We start from the raw sequence: 19,195 nt of genomic DNA, 5'->3' as shown, positions 1-19,195 counted from the left end.
ATGGCAGCCGGGATGAACAGCACAAGTTAAGATCATACTGTCTGGTTTGACTTAACTAATTCTGAGACAGAATTAATATGCTGTCTTTGAAGAGACAACCTGCTCACAGAGGTGAGGGAGACTGTTATTTTTCTAAATATTTACTGCACTTCCCAGGGGGAGGAGTAAACGTCCTCCCCATTGATAGTAAGCTTGGTTGGGTGACTTGCAGGGCCTTCCCTGTGGAAGAATTAGATAGACGCCTCCTGCTGATTGCAGTAGTGGCCACACGCTTTGCTTCGACCAATGAGATATGATAGAAGAAATGTCAGGCACTTCCAAGCAGAAGCTTTAAGAGCCAGCTCATGTTTCCCATCCCTGTCTTTTTCCTCTCCCATGAGACTGGCAATATCCCAGACAGACATTGCTCTATCAGGCTGGGTCCCAGAGTGATGACCGTGTGGGACAGAGCTGCAGCCAACCTAAGACAGACATGTAATGTGAGAAAAAAGCAAACTTCCATTGTTGTTGTCTCTGAGATTTGGGGGCTGCTTGTTACCAAGCATAACTTAGCCTGAGTTAACTGATACAAGAAGGCAGAACAGCAGAGTGGTGATCAATGTACCTCGATGTTCCACTTGTGGCTCTAGCTACATGTGTCACCTTATCAAGTCCCTTCCCCTCCCTGGGCCTCAGTTTCCTCTTTAACAAAACAATGAAGTTGAACTAGATAATCTTTCCACTCTAACTTTATAAATATGTGCTAGAATTTCACTTGCCCTGCCATTTCACCTTTTTTTTTCTTCTACCAATTATATGGAATGATTAACATTTTTGAAGTGTTCCATTTTTATTTTTTAGGTTAAATTTACATACAATGATGCACGGGTCTCAAGTGGACCATTTGCCGAGTTTCAACAAATGCATACAACCATGTACCCCACAAGATACTGAGAGCACGTGCTCAACACCCCAGAAAATCCACTTGTACCTCATCCCAGTTAATCCTTCCCTTCCAGAGGCAACCACTATTGTGATTTTTTTCCACTCTGATTAGTTTTATGCGATGGTTGGCATTTTGGACTCCTGGACTGATGAAGTATCTAGTTGTTCAGGTTGCCTGTTCTCACACTCCTGAACTCCAGACATGTGAAGACGAAAAGGGAAGTGTTTAGCAGGCTTTGGGGACACTTACCCATGGTTCCGCAAGCTCTCTAAGTTTCTGAGCCTCTGAGTCAGTGACAAAGTCATGGTAGAGAGCAACATAGGGCTCCAGGTGGATGATCTCCTTCCGGATGGGCTGAAGCAGCAGGAAGGGGCTGGAATTGGCCTCATAAGAGCAGTAAAGGCTAGGGATCTGGTAGTGAGTGGGCTGGAAGGGAAGAGTAGAATCAGCATAAGAGAAGGAGGGTCCAGGAGCAGAAACCAAATCAAGGGAACTAAGGCACAAAATAACTGGAATGTGAGAGATACAGAATGAGATTTGGGGACTCAGTGTAGTCACACTGAGGCTGTCCACGTGAGCTTTATTGTTTTTAATGCATCAGCCCTCTCCCCTCACATTGTCCCAATTCTAACTTCTCACTCTCTAGCCAAGCCTGTCCCCCTTTCTCTTTCTCTGAGGAATCCTACCTGGGAACCCAGGGTCTGACATAACCCTTCGTAGGTGTCTCGGGTCTGCAGGTGGGGTACATTGGGCCTCTGGATGACAGCCTTAGCTACCGCCTGGTTGGGGCTCTCTGCCAAGAGCCTTTCATATTTCAAGACATTCCTGGCCATCCTCTTATTGTCTGGGCCTGGGAGAAATCAGAGTAGGAATAATAATTAACAAATACTGGCCCCAGGGAGTGCTGCTGAGGTTTCCGGCAGCTTCACTGCTGCACAGGACTGGCAAATGGACCCCCTGAATAATTCCTCATGTCAATGCACAGGAGGATGTAAGGCCCTCACTCCCTGAAGAGAACCCAGGGTTAAAAATATTAACTTGGGCCTGGTAGATCTGAAGGTGCAAAGAGGGCTTTGGGAAGGAAAGTGGAACTTCATACACTTAGACCACAGGATCATGAGGACGGCTGCTCTGGGATAGTGTGATGTCAATTTTATATAGGGAAGAAGGAGCTTCATTCATTCATTCATTCATTCATTCATTTCCCATCCATTCAATAAATCTTCAACGAACATCTACTATGTACTATATACTATGCTAGAGGCTAACCTCCCAAAGTTTAGAATCTACTGGAGAAAAGGGACATTAAATTACCCCTTACAACAAAACTTGATAAGTAAGTGCAATAAAAGAGAGATCCAGAGAGCCAAAGCCTATAGCAGAGGGACTCAACCTATTCTTCCCTGGAGAAGTGGAAGCCAATTCATTCTTGGCTCCACTAGACCCTTCAAAATTCCCAACTGGCCGAGCAGAGCAGTATGGGAAAAGGGGTTCTAGATGCTGGTTCTATCCTGGATTCCCACAGAGCCCTTGAGAAACCCAGTAAATCCTGTCTTGTTTGTGCCCACCTGTTTGTGCCCACTTTGGCTGGACGGTGCGCCAGGGGTTGGCAGCCACCCAGGGCCTGCTGGCCTCTCTCAGTGCATCTCAGAAGGAGGTGCTGAATTGTTCTAATGCTCCCAAAGCATCTTTCTCTGAGGAGCCCAATATGCTTCCTACCACCACCACCACCACCACCACCTTGGCAGAGGAGGAAAGGAGGGGGCAGAAATTACGATTCTTTATTTAACAAGAGGAGAAATGCAGTTTTAGAGTATGGAAATGACGAGCCCAAACACCAATGAAAATATTGCAAAGCTAGAAATGAAACTGGGGATCTCGATTTGCCCTGTCCTGCTTATCCACCTAGAACAGTACACAGTTTGAGGTCTCTGGGAAAGGCACTGATTTCAATAGATCAAGCACAAAGAAATAAAGGAAGGTTGGGTTATGGTTTCATTCGTACCACTAAAATTACCCATGTGTTTCTGGACCATGCAGCTACCACCTTATCCTACTGTCTGCTAAATTATCAGATCAGAGTAACACTACTAAATGGGTTCATTAAAAAGTTATGAATATATACAATTGTAACGTCCCGTATGAAATACTTTATAAATATTAAAACTAATAATGATGGTCGTATCTTATTTTAGTACCTAATACCATATTAAAGGAAAACCTAGGAAGCCATCTACCACCAAAATTTTAAGCAAATATATAATATATATATAAAACTGCAGGCAAAAATATCCAAGCAGAGAGCTGAGCCAGACAGTATCTCCCTCCTGTTTAACTCATTGTGTTGTCAGCAAAGCACTCCCTCAAAGGGACAGAAGCTGAACTCTGTGGCCACCTGGGCAGGATACCTGCATAGCAAAGTGAGCTCTGGTTTAAAGGGATGAACTCTGTAAGCAGCTGAAGTGAATAATCCTCTGAGTCATTCTCCTTCCTGCACACGCAGTGCACATTGATTTCATTTATTCCAGGTCTACTTCCAAAACCTGGGTCTTTAAAATGCCTCTGAAGAAACCAGCTCCCAATCCTGAATTTGTTCCCATTGAAGCAACACTAATACATAACTGGCTGGGGTGGAAGAGGGAAGGGACAGCTTGATATCTTTTCCAACAACTTAAAAATTCAGCATTTTCCAACCAACTTAAAAATCCCCCCCCCCCGATGCATTGATCTGCATATAAGTAATATGTCATCCAAAATTTGAAATGTACCTGAATTATGAAATTAGAATAATAAAAATAGATAGCTATATTTCACTTGCAGGAATTAAAGGCCAGGAACAGAAGGGATTTCCTGAAAGTCAGACCTGTGGCTGGTGTATCTTTTATCATTACGTACTGTAGAGAAGAAACTCTCGGGAGAGGCTAAGAGCACACGAAACATTTCCTGCCTATTAAAAAAAAAAAAAAGGAAAGAAAAGGAAAGAAAGTGTTAACTGCACTGAGAATATCTCCTGTGACCAAATCATTTAATGGATTTTTTAAAAAAACGATAAAATATTCTTACCACAAATAGATTATAAGTCTCTGTGAAAGGAGCAGAAGCGGAGAAATGCAGCGGATTTGTGGTCCTGCTGCAGACCAGGTCTCATCAGTCTCCTCATTTACAAATGACTCATTACTCTGCTTACCAGGGAAGGTAGTAAAATCAATGAAGACAAACTTTCTTAAAGTGCCCTCAAATCTTCAAGTGTGCAAAACCACGTAATTGCAGGGTATTGTTATTTGGTTGTATTTTATTATTAAACTTAATATGGAACTATAAAACCCTAGTAAAAATCTAATTTGTTCTCCAGGTTCAGTTCTTCCTAGAGTCTACAAAGTTAGTACGAGGGGGGCAAAGGAAGAACTGGGGAACCCCCCCCCACCCCCAGTGCATAGGAATGTGCTCTCCCTGCAGCCATTCAACTGTAGGCTCAATGTGGTCAAAAGGAAACGGGTTTTCCAGACAAATCCGGGAACAAAATCCTGTACAGGTGGGCTGCAACCCTCTTCGTGCTGAACAATGACTAACTGATAGAAATGCATTTCCTCCCAATCATTTTATTTCAGAATATTAAAAATTCATTTTTAATGATAAAAGCAATAATTAGCACATTATAAAACACACAAAAAAATGGAAAAAAAATTACCCCACTAAAATCCAGGTACTGCTAGCACGTTGGATGGTTTTGGTGTAGTTATATTTTTCACACATTTTTACATCCTGATTTTTTCACTTTATGTCATCAGGAGTATTTTTATATTGCATAGTCTTCATAGACAGCATTTTTAAATGGCTGCATTTTATTCCATCCAGAAGCTACATCACAGAGGACCTAACCATTCTACTAGTCTTAGACATATTGTTTCTAATTTTTTAATATCATGAATTATTCTATCCTATATTTAACAGAGAAATAGTTAGGTAATCTATGGATATCTTGTAATGTCAGATATTAACTGAAGGTTATAGATTTTCAAACTGTGAGATGAAGAGAACTGAAATACAATTATACATATTTTTAAAACTCAAGAGCCTTGTAATGAAATAAAATGATACTTTATGAAGAACAAAGTTAGTTTCTTTTGGCATTCCAGTTCAATTTCTTTGGAAATGTGCACACTAAATAACATTAAATGAAAAAGGATAACACATAGTATATAATATAATAATAATGCTTACAGTTACTGAGTGCATGGCGTATGTCATGCATCGTGATAAGGACTTTGCATATATGAGAGTACTTCAAAAAGTTCATGGAAACATTGATCTTTTAATTTTATTTTTCCATGAACTTTTTGAAGCATCGTCGTGTTAGCTCATTCACTCCTCACAGCAACACTTTGAGGTGAGCATCATTTTTATTTCCCTTTTACAGATAAGAAAATTGAGGCCCAGGCAGGTTAAGTAAATTGTCCAAGTTTTCACAGAATTTGAACCCTGGTCTGTGTGACTCCAGAGCCTATGGTTTAACCACTACACTCTACTGGCCCTCATTACTGGCAGTTACTAGACATTTTTTTTTTTACTAAAATATATAATGAAAAAAATATATGTTAAATTTTATATGATAAGGCAAGGTCTACATAGGGACTTTTACCTCTAATTTAGTGGGGGGAAGGAGTAACATAAATCATTAGTAAGACAAAGCCTTATGTGTTCTATTACTTTGGCATAAAAAAGAAGAAAGTGCTATAAAAGCACAAAGGAGGAAAGTCTGGGGAGTGAGGGGAATTAAAGAAGACTTCACAAAGTAGGTGACATTCGAGCTGTGTCTTGTAAGATGAACAGAATTTCACCCGACAAAGCACGATGTGGAAAGGGAGTGTCTACCAGTGAGCAGAAGAAAAATCTAAGTCATCAGAGTTAGGGGGAAACAAGACTAAGAATTAGGCACTGTCTTTAAAACCCATCTTTCAGAGCGAGCAGCTTGAGTTTATCTTCTCTGAGTCTCTCCACGTCGACACTCCATTTTGTTCCTCTATTAAAATTCATCACTTCTCACCCTTGGTTACATCACAGTTGTTCTATTTTAGGTTTAATACATAGCAATGGAGCAGGAGAGTTAGGAAGAGCACGTAGAAAGTTTTACAACAAAATCCACTTACCAGGAACTTCCATGACAGGAACAGGACTGTTTGCTACACTGAGAATAAGTCTGTTTTGGCAGCAGCACATGGGTTTGGACCACCCACGTCCTCCTCCCTTTTCTCAGGAGAAGGGGGAAACAGAAAGGAATGTAGAGAGCATGAATGGTTTATTAGCTTTGGAAGCTCCAGGGAAGAGGCTCCATGGCAATTTTTCCAAGCCTATTCTTGAAGACTGCACCACTCTGGTGGGGGAACGGGGTTAGCTATACCAAATGATGGCAGTTGCTCTATTTAGGGAAATTAACTTGTAGGTGAGGCACAACAGGTAGTAGGTAACACCCGGAGGAGGCACTGAGGCTAGCCCTCTGCCACGGTGACTCTGGCTCTGTAGCCAGACACTAGTCATGTTACAGTTGGAAAGCAGTTGGACTCAACTGCAGATGGGAGAGGAAAACAATCAAACTTCTTCCCCCCTGGTAATGTTATAGCATAGTATCTGTGAAGAGTTATGAGTTGCTGAGAGTGCAAAAGAGTGACCTACATTCGCCATGCACCCATCGAATATTTGTAAATGCAGCCACTGCTGCTACAGCTGAGCGACTGCCTCCTACATGGGAAACAATGACTGAAAAGTAGCCAGTGCATTGGTTAGAACACTGAACTAAGAGTCACACAGACCTGGGTTCTAATCCCAGCTCTATGAGCTTTGTGACAAGTTAGAAATCTTTTGAAGAGACAATTTAATCACACGTGAGATACAGAAATAATAAAATAACTGCCCTGCTTAAGTTGCATTTGGTCATTTTAAGAAGGTGAAATTAAGAGACATGACAATTCTTAGAAAATTGTAAAGCAGATATAAAGCATTACATTTATTGTGATAAGAGCAATGAGCCTTACTTATTCCCCTACCTGGAAATAGGCAAAGGCCAAGTGATCCAAGGCATCTTCTAGACTTGCCTCATCCTCTGTCTTCCACTCTCCATATGATCCTCGGAAGAGACTGACAGCCTCCTCCAGCCATGGAATGGCATGGTAGTAATCCCCCATGTCATAGGCCACCTGCAGGGAACACAAATACCATCACTAAAGCCTTAGTCCACAGGTGGAGGAAAGGAAATGATGATTGTAAGAGTAAGAGGGCCTTTGAAACCCAAGAAGGCAAATTTTAATCTCAAATTTCATTTTAGTTCAATTGATTAAACATCTATCATATACAAGTTATTGCACTAGGCAGACAGGAGACACAAGAGATTTGAGGAACTTATAATCCGGAGGAGAAGAGAGAGATGAACTCACACTACTGCAATACGGGGCAGAATGGCCTGAGTGCTGAAGGAAAATGCATCTGTGCTGTGAGGCACAGAGAAGGGAGGAGATGGGAATCTCAGCAGGCATCGAAGAACAGGCTTCGGAGATGGGCCTTCCTCACAGAAAGAAAAGACTGTCAATGAGCAGAGATTGGGAGGAAAAGCATGTTAAGAGAGTGGCAGAAACAAGTCAAAAGTAAGAATGTAGTCAAGTAGTCCACTGTGGCTGTAGCCTAAGTGAAAAGAAACTGCAAATGAACTTAAAAAGGCAGAAGGGCTAAGCTAATGACAGTCCTGAATATCATGTTTTTAGGAAGATAGTGCTGGTAGCAATGTGAGGAATGGATTAAAGTCATCCATTTATTTATTCAATAGTTACTGAATATTTACTGTGAACCTGGTGGCCTGCCCTTAAAGAGTTTAAATCAAGTGAGGGGCACATGAGCAAACCAACAATTGCAACACAGTGCAGTAGAGACCGGAATGAAGGTAGGCATGGGAATGCGATGGGAGCTCAGTGGATCTGTTCTTCATTAAATGTTGGAATGCTGAGCAATACGGCCACATGTACCAGACATAGCCTCTGTCTCCTAATAGCTCATAGTTAACTAGAAAACCAGAGCTGCAGGTGGAATTTCCTGGAAGTCAATATTGGAAACAACATGGAATCATAAAGTCACAGAATTAGAAGAACTCTTATAAAGTGATCTAATTCAAGTATAACTTCCAGACAGGGAAAAACCTAGAGATAATGCAACTCTGTAACCTACATAATAAATCAATTCCTATCCCTGGTCTGCCATAACCTGCTGTTTTATCTTTCTGGTCCTCAAGTTTCCTGTTTGTAAAAAGGTTGAGATGAAGAATAACAATCAAAAATGACTGAATTTTTCTGCCAAATTAACAATTTAATTAAGATTTCCATGAGGAACTTCAAGCCCCATTAGTATGGTAGACTGAGATAACTGAAATTCTTCCAAACACAAATACTTAGAAATTTTGAATAAAATAAAGGCATTTTATGATATATTTTCAAAAAAAAAAAAAAAAAAGGAAAATACCAGGTACCAGAAACAAGAAAGGAGTTAAAAACCCAGGCAATAAGCTTATGAGCAGATGCTGAAGCTGCCTAGGAGGGGCGTGGATGTTAGTGTTAGTAACCTTGGGGTTAGTTGTACCGTCCACATGAAGACAGCAGATGAGTAGTCCTTAGACCTCTAAAAACCTAGGAATTGAAACAAGACACCCTCATAAAACTGGATTCCATGAAAAACTACACCGTAAGGAAAAAGTGTACTAAGGGAAAAGACCAGAAAAAAATTTACTCACTGGCTTAAGGAGATGAAGTTGGTTTGTTTCTGTCTGGCCTCTATGTAGGGAAATAAAATGTCTCCTTAGAATATTCTCCATTTTGAGCCTATCCCTCACCTGAGTTTAGGGTTTGAATATGCAATATTCATATGGTCAAAGAACTCCCCAGGCCAATAAATCAGTATAAAAATGGATCTAAGGCCAGTGATAGCACCAGAGTTCCTGGAAGAAGAAAACCCAAATCCTCTCTGCAGGGATATTCCCATAACTCTCTTAGGGGAAAAAATGTCCCGCTGAAAATAAGCTCCCAATCAAACATGACAAATTATATCAGGAAATAATCAAACATGAGCAAATGTCAACAGACACAATAGTACAGTGATGGAATTAGGTAACTAAAAGGGTTCCAGAAAATAGAAAGGCCTATTAGCAAACAACAATCCACGAAGGAAGGGACTGGGAAGTACAGATGAAACACATCTGGCCATCTGTTAATAATTATTGAAGCTTATTCTTTGACCCAGCAATACCACTCCCAGGTATTTATTCAAGAGAAACAAAAACAAATGTCTACAGAAGGACATACATAAGAATGTTAAAAGCAGCTTTATTCACAGTAGCCCAAACTGGAAACAATCCAAGTTCCATCAACAGGAGATCGGATGAAGAATTCGTGGCGTATTCATATAATGGAATACTGCTCAGCGATAAGGAATGAACTACTAATAAATGCAACAACGTGGATGACTTCCACAGATACAATGTGCTGAGTGAAAGAATCTGGACTCAGAAAGAGTATACATACTGTAGGGTTCAGGACAATGGTTACCTGGGCAAGGGTAGAGTAGAGCAGGAAGGGTGGCGGGTGGTGAGAAAGAAAAAGAGCGGAGCTTTAGCTTTATGTAACATCTTTTTTAAAAAAAAAAATAGGAAACCAATATAGCAAAATTTGAACATATATTTCATTTCAGTTACATATGTAATTGCTTATTATATTATTTTAGGTACTCTTCTTATATTTGAAATGTTTTATCTTTCAAAATAAGTAAATAAATACAGAAATAAAGAGTGCCAGGCCAGCCTGTGGCTCACTCGGTAGAGTGCGGTGCTGATAACACCAAGGCCACGGGTTCGGATCCTATATAGGGATGGCCGGTTTGCTCACTGGCTGAGCGTGGTGCTGACAACACCAAGCCAAGGGTTGAGATCCCCTTACCGGTCATCTTTAAAAAAAAAAAAAAAAAAAAAAAGATTGCCAGTGAGACTTTCGGGAAGTGACTTACTAAATCTACAACATATGGTTTTAGTTTCAGGACAGCCTCACTAATGAAGCATATATTGGCACCATACATCAAGCTATTTTAACTGGCTTAAGTTTAAATTGGCCATGAACAAGATGACTGAGCTCTGATCCTGCTCAGGATCTCAGAAAAGGGAAAACAGCACGTAGAGTGACTCAGGGCTACCTCTCTGCATTAGTTTGTAAGACTGATTCCTGAAACTTGGAATCAGGACAGACGAGGCCCACTCAGCTCTGCTAATGAACACTGTAGGAGACAGGAAAAATCACTTTCCTGCAATACACATCTTCCAAAATATTAAAAAATATTTACTTCATTGCTTCTTAAGGCAAAGGCTGGCAAAGCATATATCACAAAATGATCTCAAGTGTGATTATAACTTATGATCAAAGGTGAGTTAAATACCTCATATAGGGGTTCCTGAAGAATATTTCCTCAAGTAATTTTTTTTTTTTTTTAAAAAAGATAACCGGTAAGGGGATCTCAACCCTTGGCTTGGTGTTGTCAGCACCACGCTCAGCCAGTGAGCAAACCAGCCATCCCTATATAGGATCCGAAACCGTGGCCTTGGTGTTATCAGCACCACACTCTACCGAGTGAGCCACGGGCCGGCCTCCTCAAGTAATGTTAAAGTGATGCAATGTCCTCAGTTTTTTGACAGTACTTTAATTTAGCATTCTAAATGCTTAGGAAATGTTGCAAGGGATTCCAGAAAGTCTCAGGAGGCTGTTTCCATGATCTTACCTTCATGCCACCATCTCTTATCCCTTTCTCCAGCCTTCCCCCTGCTTTCCCTTCCCACCAGCGGTTCATCTACTGGCATAATGCTAGAGTTAGGGTGACCAAAGCACCATTTTGTCCAGTTTATGTCTGTTGTCCTGACATAATTAATAACACTCCTTTCACTCTCAAGAGTGTCCTAAGTGTATGATCACCTTAGCTATCACGGAGTGTGGATTCGGAGTTAAAAGACTGGCCTCAAAATTTAGTTCTGCTACTAAAATTGTATAACTTTAGGCATGTTATTTCACATCTCTGAACCTTGGTTTCTTCCCCTGAAAAGGGAAATAATATCAAATTTCCAAGGTTACTGTAAGTATTAGAAATCGGAACATAGTCATTTCACCCACAAGTAACCAGAGCCCAGGAGTCAGCCTTCTCCCTGACTGTCATTACCTTGCCAACTTGGAAGCAGTCGTCTCCTGTGAGGGAGAAGAGCCTTCTGGGACTGTACAGATCAGTCACGGCAGAGCCAGTGACTCTCTGAAAGACCCCTCGGGCCAGGCCCTTCACATTGAGCATGTACACGTCCTGCAGCCGCATCAGGGCCCTTGCAGCTCCCTCAAGGTCCTCAAAGGCCGGAAGGTCTTGCTCCACCTTCTCATAACCATCTTTCAGAGCTATAAAAGCATAAAAACATCAATTCGCCACTCAAAAAGCAGATGTTGAGCATTAATACATACAAGGCATGACCACCTGTTCAAATATTTCATGAGATAATGTTTTATTTATCTTTGCGTTCTCAGTGGCAAGCACAGTTCCTGGCAGAGTGGGTGCTTAATACAATTTTCTGAATAAGGAACATTCTGAATGAATGAATGTGCAGTAAAAAATACAGCACACACCTTCATGCATTGTCTCCAGGAATTTTGCCCTTTGTGGGGACAACTCTTCTTCCTCGTAACTCTTAAGTTCAAAGGAGAATAAATTAGGAAAGTGGTCTTGCGACATACAATCACACTGTAGTGACAATTTAACAAAATAGAAACTATTAGAAGACCACCACTTTCTGCACATATATAAATGGGATGATACATCCTGCACTTCTTCACAGGGTGGTAATGGAGATCGGTGAGATAATGGATATGAAACACTTTCTAACATACAGTCATATAAGCACATTAGCAAGGGGACCTACTTCTTTGTACTCAGGAGAGCTAAGGAGATCAAGTAATACCTATTCCGTTATGCTTAATCCCATCCCATCAGAATCTCTCTCCTTACCACTAAGTCAGGAAATAGAATCTTCTCTCCTAGCCTCCAGCCCTCCTCCTCATTACCTTGGATGTTCTCACTGGCCTCCAGACTATGCACCACATTCCTCCAGTCAGACTGCAGGCGTTTGATAAGAGTAAATGCAAGCAGAGGGTTAGCCACAGGGGTTGCTGAATCCTCATGTAAAGAAAGTACCTTGTCATAGAATCTGAAAGAGAGGAGTAGAATGATCTCACCTCCTGATACAACCACTACCACTAGGAAGGTTGGCATGGTGTGTATATATTAAGAGTAGCTAAAACTGAAATGCTGAACATCTTGAGACTCATGTAATGGTCTAACCAAAAAGCCGTGCAAGCACAAAGAACACAAAAACTACAAATATGACAAAGGTAGGCCCACTCATTTGTTCACTGAATGAATCAGTCTATACAAATTACTATACGACAGGTACCATGCTAGATGCTAGAGATACAAAGCAAAGACAGGGTCTAGCTCTCAGAGTTCACAAACAAGACTTTTTCTTCTGTGACCACTCTATACACGATATTGAGTATATGGTAGGAACTCAAAAACATTGTGAATTAATTATGATAATTGTGATACATGCTATGAGAGAAGTGAGTGTAAAATGCTATGGCAGTTTGTGGTCAGAGCACCTAACCCAGATGGGAGTTAGAAGGGTAAGGGAAGACTTTCCCCCCCAAAGTGGCACTTGATTTAAGTCTTCAAGGATAAGTTAAGATACTGACAGCTACTATTTACTGAGTCCTTACCATGCATTAGGTATCCTGCTGAGTGCTTTAAATATAGTCTCATTTAATCCCCCCAGCAATTCTTAGTGTAGATTTTATTTTGCCCATTTTACAGGAGAGAAAACAGAAATAAGATCACACTGTTAGCAAATGGCAAAGCCAGGATTGAACCCAAGTCCACCTGACTCTGAAGCCTGGGTTCTCAGCTGATTTTGCCATACTGATTCCCATGGATCTAGAACAAAGAAGGGAAGAAGAGAGTTTTTCCAGCCAACAAGGGCCAATGTGTGCAAAGACACAGAGGTCTGACATATATTTGTTCATTCAGCAAGACAATATATACTGGCTACTTCCTGGATGTCAGACCATGCTGGATTCTGAGGATACAAAGGCAAGACGGGTCCAAAGCTCAAGGATTTCACGGACAAGAAAATAACTTTTTCTCATTACTCAGTACCTAAATTTCAATATGCATTTCTAGGAAAGAATGAAAGAAATACACTCTTCTAGGAGCTGGGACAACTGGGTAAGATAGATGCAAGTAATTACATTACAGATGCAACACCAGATATAAGAACAAGGCTTAGTGGGGAGTACCGAGAAGCGAGAAGCGGTGGTTAATGCGACGACAGCAGGGCAGGGAATGTTTTAAGTGAGAGTAGGACTGCTATGATTTGTTCACATACATAAATCGGTGAGAGAGTATGGAGGAGGATTCAGAAGTGGAAGTGACTGGAGGCAGAAAGACCAGTAGGGGCCATTTCAAAACTAAGCAAGAGAAAAGGAGAATCTGAACCATAACAGTAACAGCCGGGGCAGCGAATGGGATGGATTCAGGGGAGATATTTAGTAAGTAGACAATACAGAAAATGATGATGATTGTAGTGGAGAATAAAGAGGTGGGGTTGTCTAGCACACCTCCAACTTTTCCAACATGGTGGCTTTTGCAGGAAAAGGCAGAAATGGTGCAGCCTGAAGTGATCATCTTTCTAGTTAATTTCTCTGCTTCTCAGATGTCCTGCAGGAGTGTTCACATGGGCAAAAATGCTGTTTCCTTTCCTGGTGTACTATGATTATTCCATTTCTAGCACACTGATGGGATTTATATTACCGAAATTGATTATCTGCAATAGAACAAGTTAAGAGTACTAGTCCTGCCCTCTAAAAGGTTTTCCCCTTGTTTTAAAATTATTAATTTCAAAAACAACATAATAACAACAATGGAAGTAGAAGAAAAAAGAGTGTGTGCCAAATGGAAAGAAAATAGGAACGTGTGCTTGAGCACATGAGATTATGAGTCCTTTGGCAAGAGTGGGGACATCCTCAAGTGGAAAGGAGTAATAGCGGGATAGGAAAAATAAGTCCTATTGGTGGACAGTAGACCCGAGAATTTATAATTAACAGTGATTTACTGCATGTTATCAAACAACTAGAAGAGAGATCAAATGTTCACATCACAAAGAAATGATTGTTTCACAACGATGCATATCTAATTGCCCTGAATAGATCACCACACATTGTATACAGGTATTGAAATATAACTCTGTATCACCACAAATATGTACAATCAATACGTTTCAATAAAAGTTTTTTTTTTTTTTTTTTTAAAGAAAGGGATAAAAGGATAGAGGGAGGGGCAAAGTGGGGGATTTCAACCCCTTGAGGCAGAATCTGATCTGAGGATTTCTAATGAGTGGGGTCCTCAACTGTGAAACGCAGCTGAAACAGAAGACAGTTTATCTTGTGGCTTCCAGGGAGCCGAACGTTTGATTCAACATAAACTAAGAAAAAGAATCTGGGACTGGGTGCTCCAAGGAGGAAATGGGAAGCCTGTCAAGTCCCATGATGTCTCTGATCCCAAAGACAGGGCAGTTTATGAGCTGCTACTCTAGGGTTTTGAAACTAAAGCAGCCTCTAGGGTGTAGGATCTTTTTACTACCCATTATTTCCTGCTTTGGCTCCATATGGAACTACTTAGATGAAAAAACTGACAAGCAGAGACTTGGGCTTGAGTCCACCTTAAAGAGTAGGTGTCTAGGAACAATTGAGGCTGAGGTGTGGGTAATTTTATAAGCAGTTGGATAGAGAGGAGCTGGAAGGAGACCTGAGACTTATTCTGACCCAGCCTCCAACTATCTCTCAGTTTCCTCCTCTGTCAAATGAAAGCACTGGTCCAGTCTAGAAGGTCTCTATGGATCCTTTCAGTATACACATTCTATTATTTTTTCCCACTATTTTTTCCATAACTGAATAAATAGATTCCTCATTAGCTTGAGGACTAATATTTAACAGGCATCCGAGGAAACTGAGGCACACAGGGAAAGAGATAAAGCAGAGAGGTAAAAATTTGCCCCAAGTCATCCATCAAATCAAAAGCACTATTTCCTTGTTCTCTTCGTACCCCACATTGCATTCTGGAATTCACTTATTTAGGTCAGGGGTTTGATCTCTACTGCAGCACATCGTTTCAGTCCAGTGTTCAGATATGCCATTTTGCTGTTGCACAAAGAAAAAAGAAAAAAATCTACCAACTGATATCTGAAGCTGGTTTGGAATCCAAAAGTTGGCCCTATGCCAAGCCTCTGAGCAAATAGCTGGTTTCCAGAGACTGACTTACTGGACGTTGAATTCAAACCTCAGGGTTTCCTAAATGGCTTTTTGGTTTAACAAATGCTGCCGAGAGTGGAAAATCAGATCCTTTCCTTCAAGAATCTGCACATGAAATTTGCAACCCAATCCCTGCATTAAACATAGCCTGGGCAGGTTATCCAACAGCATAATACATGGGCTATTTCAATTCAATATGTTTCTCCTTCAGAATTCAAAAATGACTTTGTTTCAGTTCTGAGACATTCTGCATGCTTAATTCTTAGCACAGAAATAACTGCTGCTGATAATTACTCTTTCACTCTTGGTGTTTTTTAAAACCGCAACAACAAAAAAGCTAGGGATTAACTACATACATAATTAGTATAGGTTTTATTAATTAACTTGGGGTAAGAAGTAGTTCCAACATCAAAAAATATTTCATTTCCTAATTTAGAAATTCAAAGAAGAATATCAACTGAGGGCCTTAGAAATAACATCTCAAATTATATAAAATTACCAGATTGGGAATATAGGAAAATGAACAGGAATTGCCAAAATTCTTGTTTTAAAAAGCAAACATTTCATAGGGTTTTAGAGCACTGACAGTCTCCAAAATATCAAACTAAACTTAACAAAATGAAATGTTCATAAGTCATCTGAGAAAAAAAAAATCCAGAATTTTTCTGATTATTTTTTTTATCTGGGCTCTCACAACCCTAGTTAATGCTTAGAGCCAAAAGTGGGGACTAGTTTCACTAGCCAGTCCTAAAATAAACAAAAATCATAAAGAGTTAACATTTGTTAAGCAATTATTACATGCCAAGCACAATGATAAATACTTTTACATGGTACTTAATCCTTCTAACAACCCTACGGGAGTAGGTACTATTTTTATCATTATTTCACAAATTAGGAAACTAAAACTTAACGAGGTAAAGGAACTTTCCCAAGGTCAGAGCCAGGGATTCAAACAGAGGTCTGTTAACCTCCTGAATCCAGACTCTTAACCACCACATACGCTGGCCACGAATAAAACCTCATGTAGTTACAGGGCTTGGTCTGTGTCCTGGTATATCAGATAAAGCAAGTAGGAACATCATAGCATGATGAAAAGAAAGTTGGATAAATAATCAGAAGAACTGTGTCCTAGTCCTGTATTTGCTATCTACTATATTTATAATCTTGGATAAGCTACTAGACTTTAGTTTCCTCATATTTTAAATGATTCCTCATTTGTTAAGAGTATAATATAAACTTATTTCAAAGCAATGTGTGTGACAGAATTAAATGAGGTTTGTACAAGACTTCCCACTGTGACAAAGCTGGGACAATGACAATGTGATAGCACGGTGAAGGAGACCAGTTTCTCCCTAACCATGTGGGGGGCCCTGGCCAACTGCTTTGGCCAGTGCTTCAAGTGCTCTCTTCTGAGCCCGTTTCCTGAGAGGGCTGGCACCAGGATTCTGACCTCCCTCCTGTCTCCATCTGAGCCACCCGAAGAAAGGGATTACTGACTGGTATGAGTACAAGCACATGGGTAGCAGGGAGCATGTTGGGTTCTGAAATCAAAGAGAAAAAAGTCTGTTCTATCTCCACCAACGAACTTGGACTCCAGTGAATGTAGACTAAGAAAAAATTAAAACATTTTGCTCTGTCAACAAGGACCCATAGAACACTAGACAAATATGCTACTCCAAAGAGTGACAAGAATTATTGAAATCATCATCTATTGTTAAAATTAATACATATAGGGCCGGCCCGTGGCTCACTCGGGAGAGTGCGGTGCTGATAAAATTAATACATATATACATTATATATATATATATATATATACTATTTCAAACTAAGAGTAAATTTAGTCATGCATATAACTGCTTATATGCAAGCTACATACTTAAGGACCTGCACCAAATCACATCGTTCAGTCACTACTGAGTAACCAGATGTTTCACACACACTTCCACATGCAAGCTGATTCTCTTCCACATGGACTCTCTCACACAGTCATATTGTCCCACAAATCTTCCCATGTCACCCCAGAATTGGTATTACTATCACATACACTAACTCGCAGTTTTATAAGCAGTGCATTGTGCTGTCTCATCCCAATGAGAGGGTCACATGATTTAAGTACAGTACTAATATATTCAAATAGTGATGTGGTCACAACACTTTTTCAGTGTTCTGGGCTTCTCAATGTCACAAGCAGAGAAGGCACAGCACATATTCATATACATGGTATTCATCTCTCGTAGTTTGACACAGAGTCAATATATGATTACGGTGCCCCGGTGTCCCAAGCCTCACATATCAAGCACTAGAGTTTGTTGATTGTATGACAAAACAAGACTGGCTAAGCATCTGCTTGTGTGAGCTACACTCAGTGTCTTCTAGCATGAAGTATGGCTTTTCAGTGTGTCAAATATTTTCACACCCATAAAACATCTCAGTTATTTATTTAGTATTTAGAGGGCTTTTTCACGTGTGAAGAGAAGGAAGAGCTGAAAACAAAGGAGGCAACGAAAACCTTTGATTAACAACCATGATGTTACAGACCCAAACTCTTTAAGGGCAGGGTTAGGTCTTGTTCACCATTTTATCCCCAGTGCCTGGAACTCTGCCTGGCTTACAGTAGGCACTCAAACATATGTGTTGAATGAATTAATGAACGTGAAGCATTCAAATAGTGACCTGTACAATTAATTACTCAGCATTTTTCACATGCAGAGTAGGATATCCAGGGTTGTGCCCTCCAGTCCCAATGACATGTAAATCTACATGGTCACAGAATATCACCTGACTCCGCTGGGTCACTGGTGTTTTTCAATGCCCGCTCAAAGGGGCATTAGCTACTGCGTTTAACTACAGTGTCAGTGTATTCTTTCCATCTCAGTCTCTCCGTGTCTCTGTGTCATTGCACCATTCCACTGTGTCTGTGTCAATGTGACACACAGCCTGAGGGCCCACACAGCTTGACATAGCACGTTGTGAAGTCTTACTGGCCCTAGAGTCACCCACCACACTTTTCTACAGTGTATCAACTTTACTGTGTGATGCTGGATCTGGGGTGCCACTGTGTCAGTGCGAGGGAATCTGAGATCCCACACAGTGAGACACAGCGGTCCCCAACACCCCGTGTCTCAGGATGCCACACAGGGTGACAATGGGTCTAGAGATCAGAGTTACTCCCCACACCACCCGTGTCTCAGTCCCATGGTGTGACGCTGGGTCTGAGGTCCCACGCAGGGTGACAATGACCCTGGATCACACTCGGCCTCAGAGTCAGCCCCCACCCTGTAGCACAGTGTATCCCACTCAGGCCTCTCTCTCGCTTCCACCCACCATGCACTCACCTGGTCAGGTCCCGCAGCCGCGCCTCCTCCCCGCGCAGGTAGCGTCGCAGCAGTCCCAGCAGCCGGCGCTCGGGCGCCAGGGCGCGCGACACGCTGGTCATCGCCGAGAACGTGTCCCCCCGCACCGCGGCCCCCGACGGGGCCTCTGCTCCGAGCGCCAGCACCACCAGCAGCGCCGCCAGCCGCGACGCGGGGCCCATCGCCAGTGCTTGAGCGAATCCGCTCTGCCAGGCCCGCCGGCCGGGCGCCTGCCCCGCCCCTCGGCATCGCCCCGCCCCGACCTCGCCCCGCCCCTCGGCATCGCGCCCCGCCCCCCCGCCCCTTCCTGGCTGACTCCTCGCCTCGCTCTCCATCTCCTGCCCTACTGGTCCGCAGCTTCTCAGATGCGTGGTGGCCGCCTGTGCCCTCAGTGTCCGCCTGCCCTCCACTAAATCACAGCCCTGGGAGGGTGTTTCCGCTGAGCCCGTCACACTCAGGTAAATTGAGGCAGGGGTGGGGTGAGTGATGAATTCACTAACCTAAAACTA

The 19,195-nt window shown here is 41.7% G+C and overlaps 1 protein-coding gene across 2 annotated transcripts in view; it reads right to left on the bottom strand.

Moving 5' to 3' along the window:
* The window catches only part of P4HA3 (prolyl 4-hydroxylase subunit alpha 3), a 37,376-nt gene extending 18,508 nt beyond the window's left edge, over nucleotides 1–18,868 (bottom strand). For both annotated transcript variants that reach the window (XM_063095441.1, XM_063095442.1), the window contains exons 1-7: nucleotides 18,669–18,868; nucleotides 12,037–12,179; nucleotides 11,153–11,376; nucleotides 6,967–7,116; nucleotides 3,821–3,872; nucleotides 1,612–1,775; nucleotides 1,175–1,351 (exon numbers count right to left, since the gene is read on the bottom strand). In XM_063095441.1, coding sequence (XP_062951511.1) covers nucleotides 1,175–1,351; nucleotides 1,612–1,775; nucleotides 3,821–3,872; nucleotides 6,967–7,116; nucleotides 11,153–11,376; nucleotides 12,037–12,179; nucleotides 18,669–18,868 — 1,110 coding nt within the window. The remainder of the gene's footprint in view (nucleotides 1–1,174; nucleotides 1,352–1,611; nucleotides 1,776–3,820; nucleotides 3,873–6,966; nucleotides 7,117–11,152; nucleotides 11,377–12,036; nucleotides 12,180–18,668) is intronic.
* Between the last annotated feature and the right edge of the window lie 327 nt (nucleotides 18,869–19,195).

This window comes from Cynocephalus volans, chromosome 4, assembly GCF_027409185.1.
Source record: "Cynocephalus volans isolate mCynVol1 chromosome 4, mCynVol1.pri, whole genome shotgun sequence".
Taxonomy (NCBI): domain Eukaryota; kingdom Metazoa; phylum Chordata; class Mammalia; order Dermoptera; family Cynocephalidae; genus Cynocephalus; species Cynocephalus volans.
The sequence above is the reverse complement of the archived record's forward strand: the minus strand, read 5'-3'. Positions and strand labels throughout refer to the sequence as shown.